This window comes from Raphanus sativus, chromosome 2 (assembly GCF_000801105.2).
Source record: "Raphanus sativus cultivar WK10039 chromosome 2, ASM80110v3, whole genome shotgun sequence".
NCBI lineage: Eukaryota > Viridiplantae > Streptophyta > Magnoliopsida > Brassicales > Brassicaceae > Raphanus > Raphanus sativus.
The window spans coordinates 37,590,679-37,606,876 of NC_079512.1; the positions used below are offsets into that span (position 1 = coordinate 37,590,679).

Consider the following 16,198-nt stretch of genomic DNA (forward strand, 5'->3'; position numbering starts at 1 on the left):
TACTAATTTATAACCAATTAGGTAAGATAAATAAAATCTAATATTATTAATATAAAATTTCGTTTATAAGTATATAAGAATTATCTTATTTTTCTAAAAAAAAATTATATGATTTATCACATTAATTTATGACCAATCAGGTAATATAAAATATAATCTAATATTGTTAATTGTTAATATAAAATTCGTTTTAATTATATAATAACTCAAATAACTAAAATTATGGAGAACATGACACATAATTAAAATCACTTCATAAATAATAGTATAGATATAGAATCATATCTCAAGTTTTTTTTTTTTTGGAAAAGAATCATATCTCAAGTTGCGTTTGGCTTTGATACGATAATAAAAGAGAAAGGGACAACCTAACCAACGCCTATAATCTGACATGTAAAAAATTAATAAAACAATTAGCCTCTCATCTTTGAGCCATCACTAGCTAGCTGTACGTATGGCTCTTTCTGCCCTTACCCTCCAAACTTACTTGCTTCTCTTCTCTGCTACATTTTAAAACTTATTTGTTTGCTTCTCTGCCTCATTTTGCCTAAAACACTTGGTTCTTTTCAAGGAACTATTAGCTAATGATCTTCAACTGAGATAGGAGAGGTCCTCTCCACGGGAGTCACTCGGATCGGAAGCCTCCGCTTCATCTTGACCGTTGGAAATGACACGATCTCGTCTTTCTCGGCTGTCCAACTACATGTACAAGTTACAACATTACAATTGACTTAGTTATATCGTAATGTAAGATAATTAAATAATGAATGTAGTAAGTACATCATCAAAGACGGTATGCTTTGGTAGAACGTAATTATCTTTGTCGTCTGCAACTTACACTGTTATACACATGCACTTATTCAAGCGTGGATAATCGGATTTTAGAATGGGTTATGCCACTAGTGCTAAGTTACATGCCCCAGTCTATTGGCTGGACTAAGTTATGAATTTTTGATGTAAATTTCAAGTCATTTATGGGCTTACCTGTACCGGGTTACGAGTTGGTGAAGAAAGATGGATATTTCGAGCTTTGATAGTTCTAAACCGGGACATAGCCTTTGCCCACCACCAAAGGGTGTGAAGCAAATATTACTGTTTGACATTCCATTAATCCTCTGCAAAAAAAGATAAGTACTAGATATTAGTAGTGGAAATTCGATAATCAACCAAACCAACCATGATGTTTATAAATTATAGTGTTATTAACGATAGGAAGTAGTCACGTACATCCCATCTCCACGGATCGAATTGATAAGGATTCTCATAAATGTCTTCATCCATGTGAACTGATATGAATGAAGCCAATACACACCATCCTTTTGGTATCAAGTAACCTGCAATGACCCACCAAGTCTTATATCCAAGTATATCATAAATTACTTCGAATTCATATAAGATAAGCATGCATACATATGTGATTTCATTTTATCATATAAAGTCGAGACCTAATCCTAATGTGTGCTAATCGTAAATTAACATATATACCTTTAATTTCCACATCTTTAAGAGCCTTCCTCCACACACCGTTAATGATATTAGCCATTCTCAATGTTTCATTTATCACCTGTTTGCGATTCGAGAGGTCAAAAATAAATTAAAATTTACAAAGCAATTAAACATTCATTAGTTCTTTCTAATATAATTGGTAGCTTATTTTGACTAGTGGCACTCACGTTTTGAGTAAAAGAGAGAGACATATAATCTGACCAATTGTATTCTTTTCCCGACTCCGATTTACGCATCTTCATCTCCATATTCTCCTCCTGCATTCAAATATATTTATAATAAAATCTATATTAAAATATAATATTTTTAAATGAGAAAAAAATTAGATAACGCGTTTTGATTGAAACATTAATGAGGGAGTTGAAAACAAAGCGTGCTTCTTGACGTGAAACGCTGTTTTGACAAGCGGTGTGGTCGCTCGTACAGACAAAGACGTTAATTCAAATCGTCCTCTTCCGACACTGTCCACACCGCTTTTTAAATCCTACGGTTCCTAAACTCTCACGTGTCTCTTCCCTTCCCACACGTGCGTGTACTCTCTAGTGTCACGTCAAGAAGACTTTCGATAGTTACGTGACACGGAAACAAAAGTCAAAACCCTTTCCTTTGGCCCCACATCTAGTTCCACTTCCACTATCTAGAGCTAAAATCTCAGCGGTTAAAATCATTTCAAAAGACAAAAACATCAGAAGCTACGGTCCGAAGACGTCGACAATATGCATTTAGAGACACACACACGTGTGGTGGGTGCTGTGGAAGTTTGTATACCAATACGTACCACGAGTTTGGCTAGAGCGACGGGATTGTCGCTTAGGAATTTGACAGCCAACGTCATCGCCGTTGGCATCGTTTCCTCTCCGGGTATCATCATCTCTACGATCTTTCCGCTGACGAAATCTAACGGCTGAGATTGCTTATCCGAACCACCACCGTCGTTAACGTCTCTTAAAAGCACATCCACCGCGTCATTCGCTGGAGAATTTGTCCTCTCGATCGTAGCCTCTTGTCTCTCCTCCACAACCTTCTTAACTATCTTTATTAAGCTCTCTTTCGCCTGCATGGTTAACTCAAAAATTAGAGTCCTAAATAAGTTACATGCAAACGTGACTAACCAAAAAAAAAATCAAATAGTTGATATATTGATATGCTTATATAACACATAAGAAATATATATGATGACCTTTAAAGATTTATAAAGTCTAGTGCCCGGGAATCTGATGGGGATACAAATCAATCCCTTGATGAATTCTTCAAACTCGAGCTTTAGAATATCCAAATCTTCACCAGGAGATATGCTCATCAGCAGTTTTACTAATATCTCAAACGTCATCTACAAAAATTAACATTATATATATAGATTAAGTGTTGAACATACTTAATTCAAATAGATGTAGTTCAATGGGTTGCGCACCGTGATATCTATCAAAGTTCTAACTTCCTTAATTAAATAAAACGTAATACCTTTTTGATCTCATCTTGGACATGAACCAAGGGAAGTTGAGACCAAGAAGTTAAAGTGAGACCAACCGAGGCCTCAATGTCTCGAGTTATCCTCTCCTTGAGGTGAGGGGATCTAAGGAACGCGCTAACAAGCGTGTGTAGCCTCTTTTGATGAGGTCCATTGATGCTGAGAATAGAGTTTTCTCCAAGTAGTTCAGTGATTGATTTAGGGTATGCAGGGACAAATGTGTTCCCATGGTTTTGGAGCACCACTTTGTTAACCTCTGCATCGGTTGATATTATGATTGGTGTCCCTATTATGTTCGTCTTGAACACCTTCCCGTACCTATATGGTTTACATGCAGAAAGATTTCCGTAAGAAAAATGAAACTACCACATCCCAAATTCAAAGGAAGTGTATGACTATGGTCTACCACATCCGATCAAATTCGGTATAACATTTGGTAGGAAAACTTTATGCTAAACTACTCATATACAAATTTCCAATACTATCAATTATACAAAAACCTAAATCGGCATTGCAGTAATCATTATTATATGTCAGTAGTTGCAGTCCGAACAGTAGACTAACGAGTCAGAAAACGTATCATTATACATCATTTTCACACTCAATAATCAATATAAACTCTCTATATGTAAAATATAAAAACGACATGGAATATAGCAGAAGGTAATAAATCAGCGGGACTTTTTTTTTGGCAATCAGTGGGTATTCAAGAGGACCCATATATTGAGAAAATAATAATATAGCAGAAGACACCAACAACGATGTCTAGTGTATTATAATTAAAAAACATAGGAAAACAATATAGAATAGAAGAGATAAATATGACACATGAAGTGTGAATTCAATCATCCAAAAAAACAAAAAAAAACAAGATCCTTCGCTTGAACTCTTTTGGCCAAGAACACGAAGACAGGTTGGTTTTGTCAGACTTTCTTTTAATGATAAAATTTATGTTTCGACCAAGAGTTTAAATTTATTTATTAGGAATCCCCCCACCCCCACCCAACCAAAAAAAGGATTTGTACATATTTAAACTCATTAAACTCCTAACTATTTCCTTTTGCCTAGAAAAGATTAGGGGATTGTTGGTGTTAGCATGCTTTCGTTTGTAATTTAATTTAGAAAAGAAAACATAAGTTTGAAAGTTAAAAAAACATAAGTTTGCTACTCTGCGGTTACGTACTAAAAAGATGGACATGGAATAAATCGGTGGAAACTTATTTATAAGAACACGAACAAAGAACAGCCTCACTGGACTAATTCACTATGAAGCATTTAATTTATTTATGTTTTGTGTGTAGTGTAGTCTTTGAAGAAACTTTGAATAGTCTATGAAGATTTTTTTTTTCTTTTTTACAATCGTGTGTTAATAGTTTTAACTCAAATATCTTTTATAAATTAAAGGATTTGATAGAAACAGTATTATTTTATTATAATTTCTGGTAAAAACGAATTAATACAAAAAGACTTACAAAGACTTTCGTTTGTCCATGAAGGAAACAGGCCGAGAAGAATATCCACAAGCAATAAAGGTTAGGGTTTCTCCGATCACCGGCCATCCTAAGCTTCCCTTCGGAATCATTCCCTTCTTCTTCTCAGTCTCTTCTTGTTTGTCTTCATTTCTTGTTTTCGAGTTTGTTAAACGGAACCAGATCCATGAACGGAGAAGAACTCCGGCCGTCAAAACCAAGAAACCGACGATCCAATATTCCATGAAACCAGATGGCGAAGAAAGATTTTCCGGCGACCAGAAAAGACTTAATTTTGCCGGAGAATACATGAACAAATACCAAAAGACGTTAATAACATGCCACAGCGCATGATGCTATAACATACATATTTATGAGGAGATACTAGAGAATTAGGTTTCTCAAATCTCAAAAAGCCATGCATTTAAGAGAAAGTGAGAATAAATATTTGCAGAGCTAAAGCTATGGTGATGTCATTTTCAATGGGGCCGAAACAGAGGAATCCCTTATATAACATCCACTTTTCTCGTCTCTCACCATATACATCCCAATGGTCTTTGTCACGCGTAAAAGCTTGTAAAGCAGTTAGTTACTGATTATATTAATATATTAACGTAAATCAGAACGTTAATTACTTACTTACTAGTAGTATTTATTTTGAAATACCCGGTATATGCGGTCATATTTATTGAAAATTTGATTACAATAAAAACGTTGATTTAAATATGTTAAAAGATCTTCACGTACTTTTCTAATAATACCACATGTACTTTTGTCGACATGTAGTCCGATCACTGATTATCATTTTGTGTGGCTGTCATGATTTTTTTTTTAACAATCTAAGGTTCCGAATGGGAAAAGCAGTTCAAATGTTGTAGATCAAGCGGATCATGAAGATCAAGCAGGACAAATGCAGATCAAGCGGATCATGCAAGACAGATGCAGATCAAGCAGGAGAAATTATTTTAGAAATTATGAATGATAAAAGCAGTTCAAAAAATGCAGATCATATATTTAAACAATTAAAACTACACCAAAATATCAAAACACATAATGAAAAAATACATAAACAAATATAAAATAATTTAATGATTTGCCTATAATATATCCGCAATATTATCTTTAATTTTTGTCATATGATATATATATAATATATATATAAATATTAGTTGAGCTAATTAGTAACAAATTTAAGTAATTATATAAAATATGTCATAAAAATTTATACTATATCTGCTTACAACTGTTTGTAAAAAAAATAACTATATTTATAAGCATAACATAAAAATTTAAATTATATATGTATAGTTACAAATATATTTATAAGAGTAATTATAATTGATAGGATAAAACAAAATCTATGATATTAGTCTTAAACATATCATATATATAGTTTTCCAATTAAATATACTTATTACTATATATTATATTTGATAAAAATAATAATATAAATTAAATAAATATAAATAAAATAACAATAAAAGTAATCATTCTATGCTGGAAATAAATGAAGCACAACACTAATACATCAAAACATAAAAATACGACATTTTTTTAACTTACATCCTACATCACAAGAGTTTTTAAAAATTATAATTTAACAAAATAAATATAAAATATAGTTTAATCTTAAGCTAGAGATTATTAATGAAATACAACACAGTTTAGCCGGTAGACACAACACAACACAACATTTTTTTATAGAAATTTTACTTTTTGTTGTTAAAAACTTTTTTTGAATGACTGTATAGAAATAGAACTAATAAACAGTAAATGGATTATATCTATAGTTGATAGATCATTATTTTCGGAATCAATTTATATCAAGTAAAATTGTTTATTGGCTAATAACATGGTAAAAAAGTAGAACAACATCAAAAATGTGGTGGGTAGAAAAGGGAAAATTCCTTAAAAATACACAGACTGAATTTTCTTTTGCTGAAAAAATACACGAACTTTTTTGACTTCCCAAAAAATACACAAACTAATTTGATTGTCCATAAAATACACAAACTTTTGAATTTTGAAGGTTCACATCTCGATTTTAACGGTGTAAACAGTGACTAACAGAATAGTAAGACGCCGTTAACTCTGATTAAAAAGTTCATGTATTTTATGGACAACCAAAATTAGTTCGTGTATTTTTCGGGAAGCCTAAAAAGTTCGTGTATTTTTTCAGCAAAGGAAATTTAGTATGTGTATTTTTAAAGAATTTTCAAATGGAGTTTGGATATTTCATATACTATTCAGAGGCTGAATATCTGGACCCAATACATATCCAAAATTTTATATTTGTAAACTTTCGGTTTGGTTTTGGACCAGATATTTTCCGATCTGAAAAATCCAGATCCGGAAAAAAACGGCCCAAACCCGACCCAAAGACCTGAAAAAAAAACACATTCTCTATCACATGATACATGTCTGAAATTTTATATTTGTAAACTTTCGGTTTGATTTTTGGACCGAATATTTCCGGGTCAGTTCTGATTCAAGTTTTTGAATCCGGCTAGACATTTTAGCCGGATTCAAAAACTTGAATCGGAACTGACCCAAAAATATTCTGTCCAAAACCAAACCAAAAGTTTACAAATATTTGTTGAGTCCAATTTAGTCAAAATCTATCATATATATCTAAAAATTCACAAACAACTCTAAATTTTACATTGAAAGTTTCATATTAATTAAAAATATTTCTGTTACAAAAACAAAACTAAAAAATATTGCAAAAATAATAACAAAATTGTTAGCAGAAAGATCTTGTCGGATTGAATCTATTCGTGTCGATTTTATTAGGCTCAGGTCTATTCGGATCAGTTCTTTTTGGTTTCAATTCTTTCAAGTAGAAGAGTTTTGGACCCAACAAATATTTGTAAACTTTCGGTTTGGTTTTGGACTGAATATTTTTGGGTCAGTTCCAATCCAAGTTTTTGAATCCGGCTAAAATGTCAAGATTAGGTCTAGATATTTTAGCCGGATTCAAAAACTTGGATCGAAATTGATCCGAAAATATTCGGTCCAAAACCAAACCGAAAGTTTACAAATATAAAATTTTGGATCTGTATTGGGTCCAAATATTTAGCATCTGAATAGGATATGAAATATCCAAACTCCATTTGAAAATTCCTTAAAAATACACATACTAAATTTCCTTTGCTGAAAAAATACACGAAGTTTTTAGGCTTCCCGAAAAATACACGAACTAATTTTGGTTGTCCATAAAATACATGAACTTTTTATTCAGAGTTAACGGCGTCTAACAGCGTCTTACTATTCTGTTAGTCACTGTTTACACCGTTAAAATCGAGGTGTGAAACCTTCAAAATTCAAAAGTTCGTGTATTTTATTGACAATCAAAATTAGTTTGTGTATTTTTTAGGAAGCCAAAAAAGTTCGTGTATTTTTTCAGCAAAAGAAATTCAGTCTGTGTATTTTTAAGGAATTTTCCCGGGTAGAAAAATAGGCAGGTCTCCTGCTTTTTGCAGTAAAAGACAAAAAAATTAATCCATAGACAGATTTCCTGCTTTTATTTTCTAAAACATAAAAAATAGTGAATGGCTTTTGTAGGACAGAAAAAAAGCAATATGCAGGACATCTGTCCTTCTCCTACCTCTCCATTCACACTCTAAAGTCCACATTTATTGTTTAGGAGGGCAAAATAAATGTCATAAATGTTGTAATGGAATGAATGAGGAACATAATTTGGGAGCGGCTATTGAGCCACGCTTAGGCTCATTTTTAGACAGTAGATAGCTACATCTCACACCCCAGCCAATTTTCTTTATTCAATTAATATTTATTGTATTTAACACTAGTACTGTTTATCTATTTATAGAAAATACTTTGTACATCTATCAATATATTAATCTATAAACCCAATTTGATGCTACTATAGATCGAACTAAGAAAGTAAAAGCTGATTAAATGCATTGAGAAATATACGGAATGCTTTTACGTTTTGAAACAATGATGACATAAGTTCACTAGTTAATTCATGATCCTATTATACTTTGATAAATCATGATAGCCACACTAAATGATAATCGGTGCCACTGTATGATCAATGAGATGTGTGTACCCGTACTTGTGTTTCTTTTTTGGTCATCATGTACCCGCACTTGTTATTAGATAAACTATAGAGTGTATTATGAACAACTTGATCCAACTTTAGTTTTGGGTGGTGTGATTACTATCACATGTGATTGGAGAGCTTTTGCTGGTTCCCTCTTTTAACTTTAGACTTAATAACATCCAAGAGTGACATTAACTAATCGAATAAATGTCTGATATAAAGCTGAGGTACACACGTTAATACAAGGTCGGTCCACAATTAACTAATCAGAAAACTTTCAGCCTAATGCGTGTATATTATTAATACTTGACTCAATAACTTTAAATTAACTAGGCTGGAGCTAGGCTAGACTCACTCCACAGATAGTGTTTCGAGCAGTGAACCATTTTGCAGTGAGTATATGTGTACATTAAAAACAAAATGAAGTAAGAATACCGGATGTAGACAAGTGAGGATTCATTTCTCATGTCTTTTGATAATTAATAAACTTTTAAAACAGAATCACAGCCATTGTAAAGCAGTTTTTTAGTTTGAATCTAATTGAACATTTCTTTTGAAAAAAAGATTTTGATTTTTTTTTTTTTTTTTTAACTCAACTTCAACTTTCATTCACCAACAAAAGAATACATAATTTCACCACATTAGCGGTTCGACCACATTTACATACTGAGTAGTCTAGTATCGCATGATTACATACTTCAACTTCCATCCATCAAAAAAGATTTTGATGGATGGATGCTGTTACAAGAATTAAGTTGTGTTGTTTTCTTGTTTGCATGGATCAGTTTGTATGTGGTGTTTCGTTTGTCGGTTGTCAGTATTTCCAGTTGCAATAATAAAGTAAATGGAAAGAAGCAGGCAACAGAGCATAGTAGTAGAGAATCAAAATAATAGATTGACTTGTCACAGTCAAATCAACCCTTTGCTGATTTTGAAACACTAAAAATCATTTACTCACAACGCCATTGACTACGTCTCTCTCTGTGTCTCCACTGTTCATCACTGACATCTCTAGTGTCACAATCTCTTTCAATTACAAATTGTAAAAAAAAAGTTAATTGGATAACTATAAAAAGTGTATACATAATAACGGTAAAAAAAAAGAATCCAGAGGTTTTTTGAAAACAAACAACACAAAAGTCTTAACTTGCGCAAGACGCAACAAGAGCATCGACACCAACATCGTGAAACAAGGACATTTTACTAATCGCTAGAGCTTCTCCGTACAAAGACGCCCTCGACGATCTCTCTATCCTAACCTCCACGAAGTCACCAACTTCAGGACTCCTCTTCAGATCACCATCTTTGTCTTTATCAAAAAGAGGCTTTCTAACAAACGAAACTCGATGTCCTTTATCTGTTTTCCCCATCAGTTCTGTCTCGGGAGCTCTCTTGTTCGGCCCTTCCACCAGAACTAACTGAACCGAACCCACCTGAGAGTCGTAACACGGACCTGTTGTCTCACGGAACGCTTGTATGAGTTCAGTTAAACGTCTCTGCTTCACTTCCTCGGGAACGTCGTCCGTGTAGTTCCTGTGAGCGTGCGTCTTCTCCCTCATGCTGTATGCAAACATATACGCCATGTCGTATCCAACTGCTCTCACTAGGCTAAGTGTTTCTTGGTGCTCTTCTTCGGTTTCTCCACAGAAGCCTGCCAATTCAGAATATTCACGGGTAACAATTTGGCTGAGTTTTGATAAAGGTAATGGTGACCAATACAATGTAAACAACAACTAGTGCTGGGCATTCGGGTTTCAGTTCAGGTAAGGTTAGTCGGGTTTCGGGTTGATAGGATCCGTTTAGGAACCGAACATTTTTCGGACAGGATTGGTTCGGATAATATTGGGTTCAGATTGGGTTTCTATCTTTTTTACAAAACCCAAAACATAACCGAATTATAAATGATTCGGGTTCAAAACCAAAAAAAACATTAAACCAAAAGAATATTTGGAAATTCACGTTTTTTAAATATTTATCGATTCATAAATTATATTTTATACATGATAGTTTTAAAATTATATAATCAATATTTTCATTATATTTAGGATATTCAAATACCGTATATTCGGTTCTTGGTATAGTTCTGGTTGGTTTCGGTTTCGGGGTTTAGAAAGATAGGAACCGTTATTTTCAGTCCGGTTTGGTTTCTGTTTTTTCGGTTCGGTTTCCGGTTTCCGATAAAATGCCCATGACTACCAACAACCTAGTTGAAAACATCTAAAAACATGACAAAAGAGTTCAAGCAATTTTTTTTTTTGAGTAAAGCTTACCGGTTATGAAATCGCTGGTTATAGCCACGTCAGGTATAATACTCCGAATCTTCTTAACAAGATCCAAGTAAGCTTCTCTGGTGTATCCTCTCTTCATCCTCTCAAGTATTCTACTATTACCAGACTGTGCAGGAAGATGGATGAGATTACAGATGTTATGCCTATCTCTCATCATATACAGCAGATCATCCGGGTAATCCTTAGGATGAGGAGAAGTAAACCTAAACCTCATCTCAGGAAACTCCAAAGAGAGTCTGTCCAAGAGATCAGCAAACCTCAAACCCATGTTTTTAACCTTACACCTGCTCGAGAACCCTTCACTGTACTCCCACTTACCCCCTCCCGAGGACTCAGGATCAGACGAGTCATCGTTGTAGCTGTTCACGTTCTGTCCTAAGAGAGTAACTTCTTTCACACCAGACTCCCACAGCTCCTTAACCTCGCGGACGATGGACTCCACGGGACGCGACCGCTCTCTCCCTCTCGTGAACGGAACAATGCAGAAAGCACACATGTTGTTGCATCCTCTCATGACCGATACAAAAGCCGTAATAGCGTTCTGTGAGATTCTCACTGGAGTTATGTCTGCGTAAGTTTCTTCGAGAGACAGAAGAGTGTTGATTCCCTTCTGTCCGTAGTCCACTTCTTCCAGTAACCTCGGGAGGTCTCTATAAGCATCAGGACCACACACCACATCAACCATTTTATCAGAGTCTAAGATCTTGTCCTTTAGCCTCTCGGCCATACATCCCAAGACGACGACTTTGGGAGGTTTGAGAGACTTCGCTCTCCCTTCGCGGACGTTGGCTTTCCACTCGCGTTTTAGGAACCAGAAGTAGTTGAGCCTCTGCCACACTCTCTGCTCCGCGTTGTCTCGGATAGCACAAGTGTTGATGAAGATGACTTCGGCGGCCTCGGGGTCGGTTACTACTTCTTTGTAGCCGGAGTTTTTCATGATGGAGAGGACTATCTCCATGTCGTTTATGTTCATCTGACATCCATATGTTTCGTGATAGATCCTACCTTTTGAGGATGATGAAATGTCTGAGTCTGGTGCGCAACTAAAAACAAGACAGAACCAGGAATGTATTAGTAAAGATTGGTGCGCAAACACATGGCTTCTGCAACTAAATTTGGAGCTTTAATCATCTAAAGTTCGACACTTCTAATGGTTAAACACCAATTCTTTCAAAAACAGAGCTTTAGTAATAGCATGTAAAGGTCCAGACTTTGAACACCCAACGAATACACAAACTTGCACAATCTATGGATTGATGGATCTCTAATAATCTAAAGTTGGAGACTTTATGGGTTCTTGATTGATCAATCAATGGCTGACACCACTTATTAGGTTATAAAGCAAACGAGATTCTTTGAAAAAAAAACAGAGCCTTAGGATGTAAAGGTGTAGACTTTGAATACCAACGAATACAAAACTTGCACAATCAATGGATTAGTGAGCAGTCACATGACTTCTGCAACTAAATTGGAACTCTAATCATCTAAAGTTCGAAACTTTCAATGGCGTGGTGTTCAAAAACAGAGCTTTAAGCTCCATAGAAGACTTACTCAGATTCGGTTTGTGGAGCAGTAAGGGAAGTTTGAGCTTTGGAGATGAATTGGTGGAGGCTCGGCCCATCGAACTTACCGGAACCGGCAGTTTGGGAAACAGAGAAACTTCTGGAAAGATCTAATGAGAACCCTTTCTTCCTCTTGATCGAATTCTGTGTGAGACGATAGCAGGGAGGCAGAAGAGCAGAAGGAAGAAGAAGAAGAAGCGTGGTTTAGTTTCGAGGAGAGGAATGCTAGAGCGAGAGTGCGTCGTGTAGAGGCTTTAAAGCAGAGAGAGCAGCCTTGAGGGTTGCTGAGAATTAAGGAAAGGGAAGACAGAGAAGAAGACGCCATTGGAGATGGATGGATGATGAAGCTCCTCCTCGAAGGAAGAACAACAACGGGAGGCTCTCAAGCTTTAGGGATTTTAGCAAGTCAATCTTCTCGGATGTTCACACTAAAACGCAGCGTTTCTTTATCCAGACTCGGGGGTAGTACGGACATTTCTGCAGAAGATAGGACATTCAATAAGATTTGGATGTGAATTCTAAGTAATCTCCGACCAAAACATAACTCAATGTCTTGTTCTGTTTCAGGTTTTTTGACTTTTTACATTTTGAATTTTTATCTTATTGGTTGAGCTTTATGTGTTTAGGCTTTGTGAATCGTTACGAGTCATAAGGTATTGAATACCAATCTTGTACCGCCGTATTCAATAAAAGGCAAGGTTTTTGAGCTTGATCAACCACCGGATGACGCAGCAGTATTTTGGATCATCATTCACCATCAGCTCAAGACATAAACCAAGCATCCTCGTTTTGGTGCATACGAGAGGTGCACACTTAGTCATAATTTACACTGAAGGGTATATAACAGAGGCGTCAGAAAGCAGGAGCTTCTGACAAGTATGACTTATCCTTACCTGTTGAAGAGATTTACAATATTGTCAACGACCGTCAAGGGAAATCAGGTAAGATATATTTGCAGGTTGCATTAATTTAAAATATTTGATGGACCTTAAGGGGATTCTACATCCATACAGAGTTCTTGCTCACTCTCCTTCTCACACTAAGGTATATGCTTTATGATTACGCACCGAAATTATTGAAAGCATCTAATCATCAGTCTCTGATGAATGCTCCTCCAACGTCAAAAGTGATGGGAATCTAATCATCTTTTTAGTTTTGGGAATCATTGACATTCTTTTTCTAGACGAATGCAAGGTTGTGATGAGTTGATTCTTCAAAGTGGAATATGAAGCAGCCAAGTTTGAGCAGAGCAGTATGATTGATGCAAAGGAACATCAAAGCAAGTGTTTGTTTAGAAAAAAAAGTTTAATTTTTAAACTCACTAAAGTGTATATGCTTTCGTTGTTGTTGTCACTATCTCTTAATATCTTAATTGTCACATAGATAAGAAAGAATCAAAACCTGTGGAGCTTACGTGTTGCAAAAGTCAAAGTTTGCAGTGTATTTAGACCCAAAAACTCGAAAGATAAGAATCTATCTTCACATATAATAGCAATTTCAAGATTCTCTCACATAATATCTTTCTATTCTTGGCAGTTTCGGTTTTAATGGACCTTGATATATGCCATAGATTTTCACATTTTGGTTAATTTTCACAAAGCCACATTTTGGTTCGCCATGGCCCCTAGTTTCTCTGGAGAAATGTATGTGGACATCTTCTGTTTCAAGATTGAAGCAAATGTATGCAACATCAAAGTTGTAATGACTAGTCAAATTTGATTTGCTTACACATTTTTTTTTTGAATGAATGTAAAATTTATTCAATCAAATCATGTTTTACATCAAAATAAATAAATCCAAAATAAATTAATAATCACAAGTGCCAAAAAGACAATGAAAGCAACCAAACACAGATTGGAGATCAACTTGTATCGGATGCATTACAATTTGGGGACAATAAAATGTAGACAAGTAAGCAAAATACATGGTAACATGGTATGAAGTTTAGGAAATACATACATTTTGGAATGTTATTGATTATATTCCAAAACTGATGTGATCATGATCGTAATCGCGAGAGTAGCAAAAGCGTGTAAAGATTCGGTTCTTTAGCACAAGTGGAAAGACATGATAAAACGGCGTCGGACTGATGACTGGACGTAGATACAACGCTTTGAACATAAGATGTAGATGATAAGACACTATAAAAATGCTCATGGATGAGGCTAAGGAGACATAAACTCACAATCTTCTTTCTCCCTCTTACACTCGTATAATCACAGTAATAAATTTTGAACACAAATGACATCTTCATCTGCATCAACTCGCAAGGTTGGTTCATTGCTTCTTTAGTTGTACCTAACAAGAAGCTTGTTGCTGTATCTCCTTTGGCTTGATCATCTCTATCTTTTTCTTAATTTTCTGCTAGGGGCTGACCAAAATAGCCACTAATAGACTACAGAAAGAGTTCATGGAGTGGCAGACTAATCCTCCTGCTGGTTTCAAGCACAGAGTCTCTGATAATCTCCAACGGTACATAATCATTCATACCCCTTTCTTCGTTCATATTCGAACAGCAATGATGTTAATCTTCGAAAATTTTGGTGTGAAAAGATGGATCATTGAAGTGAATGGAGCTCCAGGAACTCTATATGCCAATGAAACTTACCAACTTCAGGTGGAATTTCCTGAGCATTATCCTATGGAAGCTCCACAGGTTATCTTTCAGCATCCAGCTCCACTCCATCCTCATATTTACAGCAACGGTCACATTTGCTTGGGTAAGAAACAAACACAATGGACTCACGTGTGTTTTGCTCCTTATGTTTCAAAGTCTCTGGTAACAAGAGCTTGATCTTGATGATACAGATGTTTTGTATGATTCATGGTCGCCTGCGATGAGACTAAGTTCAATCTGTCTCAGCATTCTTTCAATGCTCTCAAGCTCATCCGTGAAGGTTTGTTGGGTGCTTATGTATTCTCTTTTTTTTTTTCAAAGGATATTTTTTGGGTATAGTTTTATTAAAGATACTTTCTGTTCACTTGCAGCAAAAGCCTAAAGACAACGACCATTACTTGAAAAACTGCAAAAATGGAAGGTCCCCTAAAGAAACTAGGTGGCGGTTCCACGATGATAAAGTATAACATCTCTTATGTGTGTCCTTTAATATGGTAATTATAAACCAAAATGTAATGATCTCAGGTTGAATTCTTGACCTGTTTCTATCTTCAAAACACAAGAGCATCTTCTTTTCCGCGTTCTAATCAATTTAAAGAGCTTATGCACGAAACTATAATTAAAGTTATGAAATAACATATTCATTATTAAGTGGAAGATATGGTCTGAACCTTCTGTTGAGAAGAGATCAGAGATCATCAACAACTACAGTTCACCAAGATCCCTACATAACATTGCACACAATCAAGAATTCGAGAAGTGCATATACCTAATGGTCATAAATACATCATCTCCACTTACATTTTTAAAGTTATGCAAAACATAGTTTTAAGTTTCAAAAGTGTTCTTATTTATTAGTGGAACTTCAATTTTAACTAGAAAAGTTGTATTCACGTTTTAATCCTTAATTAAAATAATTTTAGAACGGTTAGCTAGTTAGTTGAAAGTCTAATATTATTTTTTATTTGATTTTTTTTTAAAAAAAATTTTAATTGACTCAACTATTATATTTTTGTGCTGATAACTAATTATTTAACTGAAAATTATAAATTATTTTTAACAAAAAGTTTGTTAGAAACAATTAATTAACTAAGGTAATAGAATTTATATGATTATGTATCTCTTTTTTTGAAACACATATGATTATGTATCTTGTATGAAAAAGATTGTGATAAGAATTTTATGTTTACATCAATGAAACTATTAAGTTTTTTAGAGA

General features: G+C 34.7%; 3 protein-coding genes across 3 annotated transcripts; 1 reads left to right on the top strand and 2 right to left on the bottom strand.

Moving 5' to 3' along the window:
• Positions 1–254: 254 nt before the first annotated feature.
• LOC108839589 (3-epi-6-deoxocathasterone 23-monooxygenase CYP90C1) lies at positions 255–4,948 on the bottom strand. The gene is made up of 9 exons (XM_057003646.1): positions 4,447–4,948; positions 2,968–3,292; positions 2,687–2,836; positions 2,285–2,560; positions 1,674–1,763; positions 1,486–1,564; positions 1,228–1,334; positions 985–1,115; positions 255–699 (listed from the first exon to the last, which is right to left on the bottom strand). The coding sequence occupies exons 1-9, from the start codon at positions 4,752–4,754 to the stop codon at positions 582–584; spliced, it is 1,584 nt and encodes a 527-aa protein (XP_056859626.1). The 5' UTR covers positions 4,755–4,948; the 3' UTR covers positions 255–581.
• A 4,604-nt stretch (positions 4,949–9,552) lies between these two features.
• LOC108843002 (CDK5RAP1-like protein) lies at positions 9,553–12,743 on the bottom strand. The gene is given in 4 exon segments (XM_018616075.2): positions 9,553–10,163; positions 10,783–11,843; positions 12,352–12,542; positions 12,544–12,743. Coding segments are annotated over 4 exon segments (1,905 nt in total). The 5' UTR covers positions 12,688–12,743; the 3' UTR covers positions 9,553–9,654.
• Positions 12,744–14,480: 1,737 nt separating this feature from the next.
• Positions 14,481–15,570, top strand: LOC108840445 (probable ubiquitin-conjugating enzyme E2 17). Its single transcript, XM_018613272.2, has 5 exons — positions 14,481–14,633; positions 14,731–14,834; positions 14,916–15,082; positions 15,171–15,259; positions 15,351–15,570. The coding sequence occupies exons 1-5, from the start codon at positions 14,604–14,606 to the stop codon at positions 15,444–15,446; spliced, it is 486 nt and encodes a 161-aa protein (XP_018468774.1). The 5' UTR covers positions 14,481–14,603; the 3' UTR covers positions 15,447–15,570.
• Positions 15,571–16,198: the final 628 nt, after the last annotated feature.

What these genes read in the sequence shown, in the direction of transcription:
- LOC108839589 (XM_057003646.1), bottom strand. Translation starts at nt 4,754, where the DNA reads ATGTATTCTCCGGCAAAATTAAGTCTTTTCTGGTCGCCGGAAAATCTT. An exon ending in TAAAGATGTGGAAATTAAAG is followed by an intron (nt 1,335 to 1,485) that starts GTATATATGTTA and finishes GGGTCATTGCAG; the next exon opens with GTTACTTGATACCAAAAGGA. An exon ending in TCGATCCGTGGAGATGGGAT is followed by an intron (nt 1,116 to 1,227) that starts GTACGTGACTAC and finishes CTTTTTTTGCAG; the next exon opens with AGGATTAATGGAATGTCAAA.
- LOC108840445 (XM_018613272.2), top strand. Translation starts at nt 14,604, where the DNA reads ATGACATCTTCATCTGCATCAACTCGCAAG. An exon ending in CATCTGCATCAACTCGCAAG is followed by an intron (nt 14,634 to 14,730) that starts GTTGGTTCATTG and finishes ATTTTCTGCTAG; the next exon opens with GGGCTGACCAAAATAGCCAC. An exon ending in TCTCAAGCTCATCCGTGAAG is followed by an intron (nt 15,260 to 15,350) that starts GTTTGTTGGGTG and finishes GTTCACTTGCAG; the next exon opens with CAAAAGCCTAAAGACAACGA.